Raw genomic sequence first — 12548 nt, forward strand, 5'->3', positions numbered from 1 at the left:
TCGTGGTATTGAGGCTAAAAAATACCACCACCTTTCTTACCTTGTTCAGTCATGTTTAGTTTCTAAACAACTTCTACAATACCCGTCACATCGAATTTTTAGATATATGCATGTAACATTAAATGCAGTTGAAAAAATAACTAATAACACAGTATAATTGTTTCATACGAGATGAATTTTTTAAGTCTAATTAATTCATGATTGGACATTAATTGTCAAATAACAACAAATATACTATAGTATCAAAATTTAAATTTTCTCGCGAACTAAACACGGCCTAATAACGGTACGGTGGCCACTAGAGCGTGTAGAGCGAACTAGACCTAAAATGGAATGAAAACTATATATGAATTCTTTTTAAACCCGGGAAACTCCTTTCTTTTTAACGGTGCAGGTTGACTGACAAATCCAACATGCATACGATCTAATAATAGATACTGCATGCCTTGCATGCTCCTCATCTCCAACAGAAACTTCATTTTCCTACCCAGAATCAAGGCCTTTCTTTTCACTCTACTCTGCATGTTTTCCACTAGAATATATGATTTTTTTTAAATATGTTTGTTTTTATCGTTATCATCTGGGCCGCTCCCCTGGCTCCATCCTCCATGCCCATCCGCACCCTACTCCAAAGTCAGAAACGACTCTACGTGTAGGCCGCAGGGGCCGGGGCAGGCCGACATCGGCGTGGATCCGGTCAAAATTCAGGATCGACGGCTGGCGAGCCGTCCACGCGCCCCATCGGACGGCCGCCGCTCCTCCATATCCTCCGCCGCCGCCTGCTTTATTTAGCCTAGCTTCTCCCTAACCCCTCCCGCGAGCTGCTCCTGCTCCTCCTCTTCTTCCCTCCACTCGCCTCCAAATTTTCTCTCTCTTCCTCGGCAGAACCACACCCCCTCCTCCTCCTCCTCCCTCTCTTTCTCTCTACCTCTCCCGGTGCGCGGCTGAAGTGAAGGTCAGGACCATGCAGGCGGCGGCGGTGAATGGCGGGGGCGACGTGCAGAAGCCTCAGCAGCAGCCGCAGCCGGTGGTGGTGGGGGCGCCACATCCGCCGGCGGCGGCAGTGGTGCCGCCCCATTGGGTGGCCATGCCGTTCACGCCGCCGCCAGGGGCCGCGGCCATGGTGATGCCGCCGCACCAGATGGCGCCGCCGCCCCAGTTCGCGCCCGCGCACTTCGTCCCGTTCCACGTCGTCGCGGCGCCGCCGCCGCCGCGGGCGGCGCCCGTGGCGGCCGTCGCCTTGGGCTCCCCCGCGCCGCATCAGGCCGGGCAGGAGGAGAACAAGACCATCTGGGTCGGCGACCTCCATTACTGGATGGACGAGAACTACCTCCACAGCTGCTTCGGCTACACCGGCGAGGTGAGCACGGATGCGCGCGCGCGCGCGCCCGCACAAGCCCAGATCTTGACCACGGCCATGCTGTCCCCGAGCCAGCACCACAAAAAACAAAAAAAAACTAAAGTTTCTTTTGAATCTTTCTTTTCTTGATGTGACGAGCCTGCGTCTCTGGGGGCTAAAAATGGCATTTTGATGCGTTCGTTCGTTTCCAAAATGTGTTTCGTTTCTTGGGCTGCGCGAGGTAGGAGAGAGAGGGATCTTAAGACACACAGGCATAGGTAGTTGCAGTGGCAGATGTGGGTACATATGATTCGGTCAGTCCGTCACTGTGCTGAAAAATGAAACGGCTGAGCAACCGCCTGGCAAACGGCAGGCATGGATCTGCGAGATGGAACTGGAAATTTGGCAGTGGCCTTGGCCTCAGACCTCAGCTCGTCAGATTGGCGGCGGAGGTGGCGCTGCCTTCCTGTACTGGCCTGCGAAAATATTCGGCTTGATGTACAGGTTGGTCATTGGTGGGTCGCGGTTTATGAGCCGAGCATGCCCGTGGCCGTGATGTACCATTGACATCTGTTCCAGTCTGGATTTGTAGGGTTATTTTAGGTTTTTGTGTTTTCAACGTTAATGGTAATTTTCTTTGTAGCTTTTGGTGATTATAATGTGTTGGTTTTATATACTTTATTTATTGAGTAAATTCTTTGTATGCCATTAGAAATTATAATCATTCCCTCCGTGCCATTAAAATTTAGATAATCCCTTCAATGCCATCATATATAATTTTTCATCATATACCTACCATTACCGTTATATTTAGCAGAATATCTATGGTAACACCGTTAAAAACAGGAGGCGCCCACGCCCATGCCCGCGATCACATCCCCTCGCGCGGCAGCTGGCGCCAGAGCCGGAGCCAGCAGTGTCATCCCCTCGTGTGGTCCCGCCGCATCGCGTTAGGGGTGCAACTGCACCGAGATGAAAGCGGGAGCACACGGCGTACGCGACCACCGCATGCCATGTCAACATTGAGGGCTTACTGCATTGCCGACGCGCACGGTTTAGCCGGGGCGATCGCGCGCCCTGTGTCCATGGCCGCGCTGCCGCTCCTGGCCATCGCGGAGACCACATGCAAGGATCGATGCCATTGCCGATCCTAGTATTGAAGGGACCATCTAAATATCAATAGCATAGAGGGGATGGACTGAGAAATAATGACAGCCACAGAACCAATGCCATGGGGTAGGGGTTTGGGGATTTTCTAGTCTTGCCTGAGAAGACCTCTTCTGACATGCAATGCCTAGGGGGCGGCTTGCCTTCGCAAGTCGAGTTTTTTTTTTCACATAACCAATGCCACGGCTTCATTGAACTCTTGCACTTGGCAGACTGAATGAAAAATATTAATGTTGACATGTTACCTTACCTCAGCCTTGCCTTAGTACTAAATGTAAGTATGAAGAAACATTGGAATCCTGTAGAAGAGTTTGGTGAAACATGGCAACCTTAGGTGTAAATGAACATGTTTATCCTGTACTTGTTTGCTTAGCTGCTGGCTAAGACTTAATTCTTGGGTTGACTGAAGCGTTTCTTCTGAAGCAATTCATCCTTTTCTATTTATTCGAATGTCCAAAGTCCAAACTTGCACTAATATCTTTCAATACGTTGTAGGTTGTGGCCATTAAAGTTATTCGCAATAAACAGACTGGACAGTCTGAAGGATATGGATTTGTTGAGTTCTACAGCCATGCTGCAGCTGAAAAAGTTCTTGAAGGTTTTTCTGGTCATATAATGCCAAATACTGACCAACCTTTTAGGTTAAATTGGGCATCATTTAGCATGGGAGATAGGCGCTCGGATGTTGCTTCAGATCATTCCATATTCGTAGGCGATCTTGCTTCTGATGTCAATGATGCTACACTTCTGGAGACTTTCTCCAGCAGGTACTCCTCTGTCAAAGGTGCCAAAGTTGTTATTGATGCTAACACTGGCAGATCCAAGGGCTATGGTTTCGTGAGATTTGGAGATGACAGTGAGAAGACACATGCCATGACTGAGATGAATGGTGTATATTGCTCTTCTAGGCCCATGAGAATTGGCCCTGCAACTCCCAGAAAATCATCAGGTTCAATTACAAGTTTTCCAGTTATTGTATCTACTAACTTTCGTACCTATTTCTTGGCAGTTGGTACTGACGTTCTTTAACAAACCTTCTGTCTCTTTAGTTTCTGAGTTTATGCCTGTTACCGTTTCTTTGTTTTTTTTCCTATATAATCTGTTGGGAGTTAAAACTGCATACAACATAAATGATTTATTTTCGTTGTTTCAATGGTCTTTTGGAGAGTATTGAGATCCTCTTGTCACTTTCCATATGTATTAAGTCGAATTTCAATGTTGTTAAATATTGAGGTTCTATCGGGAGAGTGGGGAATGGGGATCATATCTATGGTACCTGAATTTGGCTATTGAATTACGTTATGTAGCATGGTTCTGCTGACTTAAGCATTCATGGATAGTAAAATGAAACTACCTTTTCACATCAGTCTGCCCTTTAGCATCTCTTTTGCCTTTTATTATAAACTTCTCTTATACTCCGACTGTTTTCATTTTGTTTGATCAAATTGGCTAGACTTTTCAGTTTCAACTGCTCACGATGTATCACTCTGTTTTCGTTCTTATTATGTATATGGTCCTTCCCCATACTTTAATACATTATTTGCCACTCAAATAGAAATAAACATCATTTGACTAAATTGGGCACTTATTATAATGCTTTATTCTTTCTTTTTATGGCTGTTTTGTTCTTCTGTTCTTTTCTGGGAATGATATGAACTTGTTCTGGTAGCTTATTCTGTAAATTCCAATAGAAATGGAGGATATTTATTGATTAATTCAACAGACACTTAGAGATTTTAATCTCATGTACGAAGGATTCATATTTAGCACCTTTTATATTAGAAGAAGATAGGGAAAGGGAATGCTTTGGGAAATTGAGACGAGTTGATATAGGCAGTGAGATCAGTGATTTACATAGACATAAGAATGATGGTTGAATAAAACCTTAGCCTGTGAATTGCTATAGTTGATATTAATAAAGTTTGCTCTGAGAACCATATACACTCTTTGCATAATGCCATAATGGTGGTACTTTATTTCTATTTTTTCTAAAAATCATGTTGGTTTAGGTACTTCTGGATCAAATGGTTCATCTGCCCGTTCAGATGGAGGAGACTTGACAAACACAACTGTGAGTACAGATTCATCCCCTGCAAGCCATGTAGACGTAGTCAATCTCTTTTCTCTCTTGTCATTACAGTTTCTTAATGTAAATAGGTATTTGTCGGCGGGCTCGACCCAAATGTTAGTGAAGAGGACCTTAGGCAGACCTTCTCCCAGTATGGCGAAATATCTTCTGTAAAGATTCCAGTCGGTAAACAATGCGGCTTCGTGCAATTTGCTCAGAGGTATGAGCACATAAATTTCACATTCAATCCTCAAGATACACCTATTTTGCATCGTCTTAATTGCCCCTGTTTCTTATGAGATCTGATGAATTTTCCCTGAAGAAATATCTAATAAAGTGCTGCTGCTATTACTGTCCCAGAAAGAATGCAGAGGATGCATTGCAAGGACTAAACGGAAGCACCATTGGCAAGCAGACCGTGCGCCTTTCATGGGGCCGCAACCCAGCAAACAAGCAGGTACAAAAACTAGCTCAAAGTGACAGTTACAGCAACAAAGACTATAACTCTTGCAGCATGCATGACGAAGGCAAGAACCTTGACACATCTCCTGTTCACAGTTTAGGGGCGACAACGGGAACCAGTGGAACAACGGGATGTACTACGCGGCGTCCCCGTTCTACAACGGCTACGGCTACCCTGCGGCGCCGTTCCCTGACCCCGGCATGTACGCCGCTCCGGCCTACGGCGCCTACCCGTTCTACGGCAACCAGCAACAAGTGAGCTGAGCTGCTCGTTCTGAACTGAACTGCCGGCGCGTCCCGGGCGAAGCTGGAGCTGGAGGTATTAGGCTGTTAGGTGTAGCAAAGCTCATGGTAGAAGAAGGTAGACGACGACGGTTTCTTAGGTGAGCTAGATGCGGTGACTTGCCTTTGTAAAGTGCGCTACACGATCTAGCGCCTAGCGCCACCAAGAGTCCGAGACACCTATTGATTGGCCACCACTGTCTGTCGGATTCAACGGCAAAAAAAGAATTTTTGATGACCTGGAGCTGTATGCGACCTTGAAGCAGAACAATAAAGCTAATGAAATCCTTGTGTCTGCTACTTCGATTTGGCTTGAGTTTACTGACCTATTAACCCGCGCACGGACTAATTAGAATTAATATTAAATAAGACTTATAGCTGATAATTATAATTATCTATTAAATATTCTAATACATACTTAAAATACGTATTTATCATTATTATCTAGTTGCAATAAATTTTATTTTGCATCACACTTTTATTTGCATTGGATATTTAATTGAACTATTTCTTTATGAATTGGTATTTTTATCTTTTCCATCATATATGAATACATGGTGACACATATCATCGGTGGTATTTTTTATATAAATAATAATATTAATAATGATAGAAATAGTAATTTAGAATTTTATATTGATGCACTTTAATATTTTATTATAATTATATAATTTAAATTCAGATTTAGGGGTTACTTTAACTTTTAATAATAATATAATTGGATAATTTATATGCACATTTAGGGGGTTATTTGTATTATTTTTATAATGACATAGGGATAATTTACATGAAGATTAAGGGGTTACTTTAGATTTTATAATGTCAGAGGTAGGTAATTTAGATGAATATTTAGGGGGTTATTTTTGTCTATTTTCACAACGACAGAGGTAGATAATTTATTAAGAAAGATAATAAATCCGATTACTATTATGATTAGAGTTGTCAGATTGGTGGCATGATGTTTTTGATTTTTGCGAGAATTTTTAAATTTTCTTTATTTTTTTAGAGTGTCTACTTAGGATTTTAGGTGTCTTTACATTAGGTGTCTTGGTTTGGAGACTTTGAAAAAAACTACCAATAAGCAATTAATAATAGTAAGATTGGTTGCCAGGAAAACCTACGCCGCGTGGATACCAAGGCTGAGCTGCCTTGCCCAAGCAGTAGCCATGATCTACCTACTTGAAATGGCATGGCTGTATCGACGTGGGCGGCCGGCGGCTGCTCAGGCCAAGGTAAGTCGAGGTCAGGGGCGGGTCCACCTAGTATTCAAGTGTATCCATTGAATACCTATATATTTTTTTACAAAAGGAAAATGACATCCAGCTTACCTCCCTTCTTGAAATGGGCCAAGCAGCCCAAAAACCGGCCCACCGACCGGCCTAGACCTCTGACCCATTTTGATATGTTGATTATTAGGTACGTTTATTATCTATATGTTGAACAATTTATTGGTACTCAATTATGTGCTATCAATTTTTTTTGCACTACTTGAAATTTTGAATATAATACCCACCTCCCAAATTCTAGGCCTGCTCGGCTCAACACGAAACATCGACCATCCTACAGATTGGAGGTCCGCTCTTAAAGTGTGATGAGACGGCGGCTCGTAGATGTGCTAATATAACAATTTGCCCTCACAAGTAATAAGCAAGGCACAGATCTATGTGCATTTGTTTTTTCAAAACACAATAGACACTCGTCACTTATATGGATGTATAATTATTTTTTTATGAATACCCGTACACAACCTTACTCCTACGAGTATCATTGAATGATTGACCTGATAAGCTATCAGACGTCTTGCCGTCAACGTGCATGTCGCTTACCACCGAGAGAATAGTGCCAGTTAAATTCTGAAATAGATTAAAAAAAATACAAGCACCTGTGCCGAACTGAGGAGTCAAACCTGGATGGAGGTTCGAAAACAAAGAATCTTTACGTTCAATTCTCTATGAATATTTGTTCGGATCAATTAGCTACAAGAAATTTTCTTAATGCACTCCATTTTCTCTTTAGCAACAGTAAAATCATTTTCTTGAGTAGTTATTATATAGCACTAGATTGGCTTTAAGCCCATTATTGTATTTGCTCTTATCCATACTAGTCTATCAACCTGTGCTCCCACACGGGCTAGTTAGAGATATCTAATAATTATCTATCTCACACTCCATTTAACCAATTAAATATTTTAATCCAGTACCGCCAAGATACATATTTATCATTATGTAATTGTAATAAATATGATAGGTTTAGTTACTAATATTTTTTTCTCACTTTGCAATACACCTCCATATATGTGTTTAATTGAACACTTTGTTTGAGCTATGTGAACAACATGAAAATTGGTATTCTTATCTCTTCTCTTATACAAGAATATATGGTGACAAACACATTATGTTTAGTATGTTTATATAAATAATAACATAAATAATATATTAATAATGATATGAATAGTAATTTAGAATTTTATATTGATGTGCTTTAAGATTTTATTATAATAACATGATTTTGATTCAGATTTGGGGTCCATTTTAACTTTTATTATGTTACCATTGGATAATATATATGAAAATTTAGGAGGTTATTTGATATTATTTTATAATGGCATAAGTGGGTAATTTATATGAAGATTAGCGAGTTATTTTAGATTATTTTTTATAATGACAGAGGTGGGTAATTTAGATACATGTTTAGGGGGTTACTTTAGTATATTTTTATAATGGCAGAGGTGGGTAATTTATTTAAAAAAATAACAGATCGAATGACTATTATGATTAGAGTTGCCGAATTGATGGCCGGATATTTCTGATTTTTGTGAGAATTTGTAGGATTTCTCTATTTTTTTAGACTATCCACCTAGGATCCTAGGTGGCTTCACCTAGAGGTTTCAAAAGAAGCCTCCAATTAGTAATAGTAAGATGATTGATCCAATGTTCCACATGCACACAATGGGTGCAGGTTGAGAAATATGGACATATTGGGAAGATCAAGGTACTAATCACAAGGGATGTTTCTTTTTTTTTCTCATATACGATTTGTAAACATCAACAATCTCAATGTCACATATATCATCTTATATAATTTCACTTAGGTTTTTAGATGTTGTAGAGGAGAAGACTGTTGTTTCATGAAGCAATAGTCTCGTAATCTAAAAATTTAAGATTATGATATTAAGGTCACTCCCTTATCATCATTGCACAAGTTGCTTCCGTGCAACTTACCGTATTCATTTTTCTACATACATTAAGGGAGTTGCTATAAGATAACTCAAAAGATAACTCATCATAAAGGTTATGTATTAAATTATCTCAATATTGTGTGGCAATGCAGACACCGACTTAGGGTAATATCAATGTACCCGCCTTGCAAACTTTGAGCAGCGGGTGTATTGTGTAATCATAAAAATTATATGACTAACACAGCTGACTTGAATGGTGACAGCTTATCAGCCCTCACGCCATCCTCATGTTATCCAGCTTCGTTGCTGACTGATAAGCAACCTGCCGTACAAAGTTGTTATAATTTACTATTCTTGTGTAAAAGGTGGGAGCACCCCTTTGAGGAAATAGTGAAGCAGTATGAGTCCTCTCTCAGGTTGGAATGATGGAACCATATGCCCAGCGGCCCTCACGGATACAAATGTGAAACCTCCAGTGTATTGCTGAACATAGCCTCCCACCTGTAGCCATCGTCGAAGTTAATTTTCTAGCTGAGAAAATAGGAACTTTAATACCATTTTTTTTTACAGCAGAGTTCGCTTATTAATTAGTTTACCTCCATGTTTGCTGTCCATGGACGCCATGGCTTTGTGACCGAGAGGTTCAGATCTTGGATAGTGTACCTTGTTGCGGTGAGTGGGCATATGGCATCGAAATCTCCACTGAAAGTTAGTAGATATGATGCAACATTCAGATAATGACATGTATCTCCTTACATTTTTTATTATTTGGAGGTATGGAAGGATTACCGTACCTAAACAACCATATGGGCAGCCCATGCTTGATGAGCCATTTGAGAGTTGGGACCATAGAATCTGGCGCATCTTTCCAACCTAGATCTCTATTCACACAAAAGTAGTAGCATCAAGTCCCCGAAACAAAAAAAACAATAATCTAGTAATTCTATCTTATAGCTCAGTAAGAAAAATTACGTGCAGCCACCCCATTCAGTCTTCCTAGCATGAAAAGCCTCTTGCACCAAAGGATTATTGAGGTATGTTACTGTAGGATAGTAGTCACATGCATTGTACCCTGGTAGCTGGATAATTTACAGAAAGACGTAAGTATGTCAGGACATGTAGGTACATACTGTAATGAGATTATAGCTAGGGTCCTCTTCTCTTACATAGCTGCTGGAATGGTAGGATCCATCAGGTTCGTCGATGCAGATGGGCGCGTATATGTTGTAGGGATCGACGGGGCCGTAGTAAAACCAGTCGGTTGTCCGTAAGCATGCTTCAGCATCTGAAGAGTTGAAATTGCAGTGACTGGTGACATTGGCCAAAACCTCATCAGAAAACAGCCCATGGCTGTGCAGATACTCGAAGCGCCCCTTCTGATTTTTATAACGATCTAGATATGGGTTGCCAACCTTGCAAGGGAGAAACAAGTTTAAATCATAAGAAAAGTGCAAGTGTTTCTTTGAACTCTGTTATGTGTTATATATGATCACGACAGAACAAGATGCATACCAGAATGCCCTGAAGGTTTATTATTGTTCTATTGTGGTGCATGTTGTGGCTTAGGATGGTAGCGGCCAGCTGCGGGACATAGTGACCGGCGTAGCTCTCACCGGAGATGTAGAAGGCACGGGTCTTGTACTCGGGGAATCTCTCGAGCCAATTGACGAGAAAGATGTAGGCGTCCTCTGCTGTTTTTGAGTCCCCGCTCTCATCGTAATCAGAGGATGTGTTTGAGTAGGAGAATCCAACGCCAGCGGGCGACTCCAAAAATATCACATTAGCCACTGCAATTTTCATTACCTTTTGTAACTTCTTACTAGCAAAAAAGAAATTGTATTTAATTTTGAGAAAGCAAGCTTCTTTGGGTGTTACAGGTTACCTTCGTTCCATGCATGCCTGTTCCTGCTGAGCGTTTTGTTGTCGTTGTTCACCCGGAACGGGCCCAGTTCTAGCATCCCTCCAAACCCAAGGGACGAACATCCAGGCCCTGCACCATTTGTGCAAATGACATGAGAAGAATCAGAGGTGAGAGAACTGACAGAGTACAAATCACACAAGCAAAGGTGATGTAGTCTTTCTGACCTCCATTAAGCCACAGGAGGAGTGGCTTCGACGACGCATCCTGCGGCGCTTCCACGAAGTAGTAGAAGAGCGCGCGGCCGTTCTTCTCGTCGACGGTCACGTACCCGCCGTACTGGTCGAAGTCGACGCCCTTCGGCTGGCCTGGCAGCGCCGGGATCTTGTCGGCCGCCTTCAGAGCACTCTGGTCGGAGCCCAAGTACCCTGCTCGGACTTGGAGGCTGCTCCTCACACTGACACCAGACCACCCATGTAGACTAGCCTCACTGCTGCTAGTTCTAGCTCTTCTGGACAAGATGAATTTCTCGAGCTGAGCTTGCTGCGAGGCATGAGCGTGCAACACAGCCACATTCTCGAGCTGAGCTTTCTGCGACGCATGAGCGTGCAACACAGCCACAGAGACCAGAAGCAAGAAGATAAGGTGTGTCAGGTAAGCATCGGTCCTCATCTTAATGAGGAAACAGAAAAGATTATCTTGGATATGTTTCACACATTGGCAAAGGTTTATATAGGCACACGAGCTCTGAATGCGCAACTCCAAAACAAGCAGATGATGCTTCCCAATGCAAAGTTGAGGGACCGAAAAGGCGACCAGAGGCGACCAGAGGGGGGTGAATGGGAGCCGATTGAAAATTCTCGCAGTCGAAAGATCGGCCTAAGATCCCAAGTTCGTATTCAACCCTCAAGTCCTAGGTGAAGTGTAGAGTAACTATAGAGGAGCTACACTTACACAAAACAACCCTAGGAACATGCGAGCAGTAATGCGGAAGCAAACAGCGAGAAGAAGCTGCTGAAAAACACACACACTATATACACCGGTTGAACCGACGTCAATGTATATCTATACGCCAGTTGAACGGACAAAACAACACACTCGTGGGGTTGCTGGTCAACATACACCGGTTAATCTGATGCTCTCCGAGAGCTATGCACCGGTGCAATTTGCGAACAGCAGAAAACCCTAACGCACGAAAAACCTACTCACCGGTTGATCCGACGCATACAACTTCAAAGCGTTGGTTCATCCGGTGATAGGAAAAACAGAGTCCAGAAACGTTTTTCCAGCCCGCGACCTTTGGATACTTCGATGATTGGAGGATCAAATCAAGTTCAAAGGAGCTCAAATTTTGCAGGCATATTCACAAAGGACTTGTGAACATGTCCACGGAAGGAATCGACGAATCACTCCATGGTTTGGGAGGAATCGAGGAATTCCCGAGCAAGAACGGAGTTTTCTCTAGAACTCAAAAACTTCGATCCGAGGGGACTCGTGATTCCGGGAGTTTTAGCACTTGGCTAGATGGATTAGAATCACTTCAAAGAGTCACACAATCACCACGAAACAACCTCTCATCTCGTACTCAAGAATCGACAAAGGAAAATCGAAATTCATCCAAACGAAGCACAAGATGAACAAGATTGACACGAGATCGAAAGCCCCGAGGGCACAAGGAGGGAAGGGCCTCCTTTCCCACACAATCTCAGTACAAAACGTCTCAAGAATACATACCTCTAGTTCTCATCCTTGAGAGGGAGGAGAAGAACAGGGAGAGAGAGAGCGACGGGAGAGAGGTGGGAGGCGCTGGCTGGTGGAGAGTGATTTGTTCCAGGCGCAGGGGAGAGAGGAGAGGGGTGAGGGGGTATTTAAGGTGCCCACGCAGGGGTCCAAAATGCCCCTAGACTCAACCTAGAGACTAAAACGCACGTAGGGGCAAAACCGGAAATATTTACATGATCTCATCCGACGGCCGAGGTTCTTTCTTCGAAACAAAGTCTTCTCCGCGATGCCGCCATGTCGATGAAGATCTGGTTCGCGGTTTTGGAGGGTCCGCGAAACCCGGGTAGGTGGCCGGTTTTGAGAAAACCGCCAAAACTTCACGCGCGGGAAGATTCCCGCCTCCACGCCGTGGCCCTGGACGCCGTTCACGCCTCAGCCTCCTGACGGCCCTAGACGCCGCCCGATGCCCGTC

General features: G+C 43.2%; 2 protein-coding genes across 3 annotated transcripts; one reads left to right on the forward strand and one right to left on the reverse strand.

The window, feature by feature from the left end:
* The first annotated feature begins 819 nt into the window (after positions 1-819).
* Positions 820-5621, forward strand: LOC120681489 (polyadenylate-binding protein RBP47-like). The gene is made up of 6 exons (XM_039962993.1): positions 820-1360; positions 3002-3455; positions 4516-4577; positions 4664-4794; positions 4935-5031; positions 5133-5621. Exons 1-6 carry the CDS (start codon positions 965-967, stop codon positions 5298-5300), a joined length of 1308 nt encoding a protein of 435 aa, XP_039818927.1. The 5' UTR covers positions 820-964; the 3' UTR covers positions 5301-5621.
* A 2967-nt stretch (positions 5622-8588) lies between these two features.
* Positions 8589-11062, reverse strand: LOC120681496 (serine carboxypeptidase 1-like). 2 transcript variants are annotated; one of them, XR_005677896.1, is made up of 8 exons: positions 10582-11062; positions 10379-10486; positions 10009-10283; positions 9663-9908; positions 9479-9575; positions 9291-9377; positions 9093-9198; positions 8589-8997 (listed from the first exon to the last, which is right to left on the reverse strand). XR_005677896.1 is itself a non-coding variant. In XM_039963003.1 (8 exons), the coding sequence occupies exons 1-8, from the start codon at positions 11024-11026 to the stop codon at positions 8845-8847; spliced, it is 1527 nt and encodes a 508-aa protein (XP_039818937.1). In that variant the 5' UTR covers positions 11027-11060; the 3' UTR covers positions 8589-8844. The 2 variants fall into 2 exon arrangements, 1 of the variants encoding a protein (XP_039818937.1); XM_039963003.1 differs by having other exon boundaries at positions 9469-9575; positions 10582-11060.
* Positions 11063-12548: the final 1486 nt, after the last annotated feature.

Source organism: Panicum virgatum, chromosome 2K, assembly GCF_016808335.1.
Source record: "Panicum virgatum strain AP13 chromosome 2K, P.virgatum_v5, whole genome shotgun sequence".
Taxonomy (NCBI): Eukaryota; Viridiplantae; Streptophyta; class Magnoliopsida; order Poales; family Poaceae; genus Panicum; species Panicum virgatum.

Bases quoted from the DNA above. Each gene is read 5' to 3' on its own strand.
- LOC120681489 (XM_039962993.1), top strand. From the start codon at position 965: ATGCAGGCGGCGGCGGTGAATGGCGGGGGCGACGTGCAGAAGCCTCAG. The intron at 4,795-4,934 runs GTATGAGCACAT...TTACTGTCCCAG, and splicing joins TTCGTGCAATTTGCTCAGAG to AAAGAATGCAGAGGATGCAT. The intron at 5,032-5,132 runs GTACAAAAACTA...TCCTGTTCACAG, and splicing joins GCAACCCAGCAAACAAGCAG to TTTAGGGGCGACAACGGGAA.
- LOC120681496 (XM_039963003.1), bottom strand. From the start codon at position 11,026: ATGAGGACCGATGCTTACCTGACACACCTTATCTTCTTGCTTCTGGTC. The intron at 9,909-10,008 runs GTATGCATCTTG...CTCCCTTGCAAG, and splicing joins TAAACCTTCAGGGCATTCTG to GTTGGCAACCCATATCTAGA. The intron at 8,998-9,092 runs GTAAACTAATTA...CGATGGCTACAG, and splicing joins CATGGACAGCAAACATGGAG to GTGGGAGGCTATGTTCAGCA.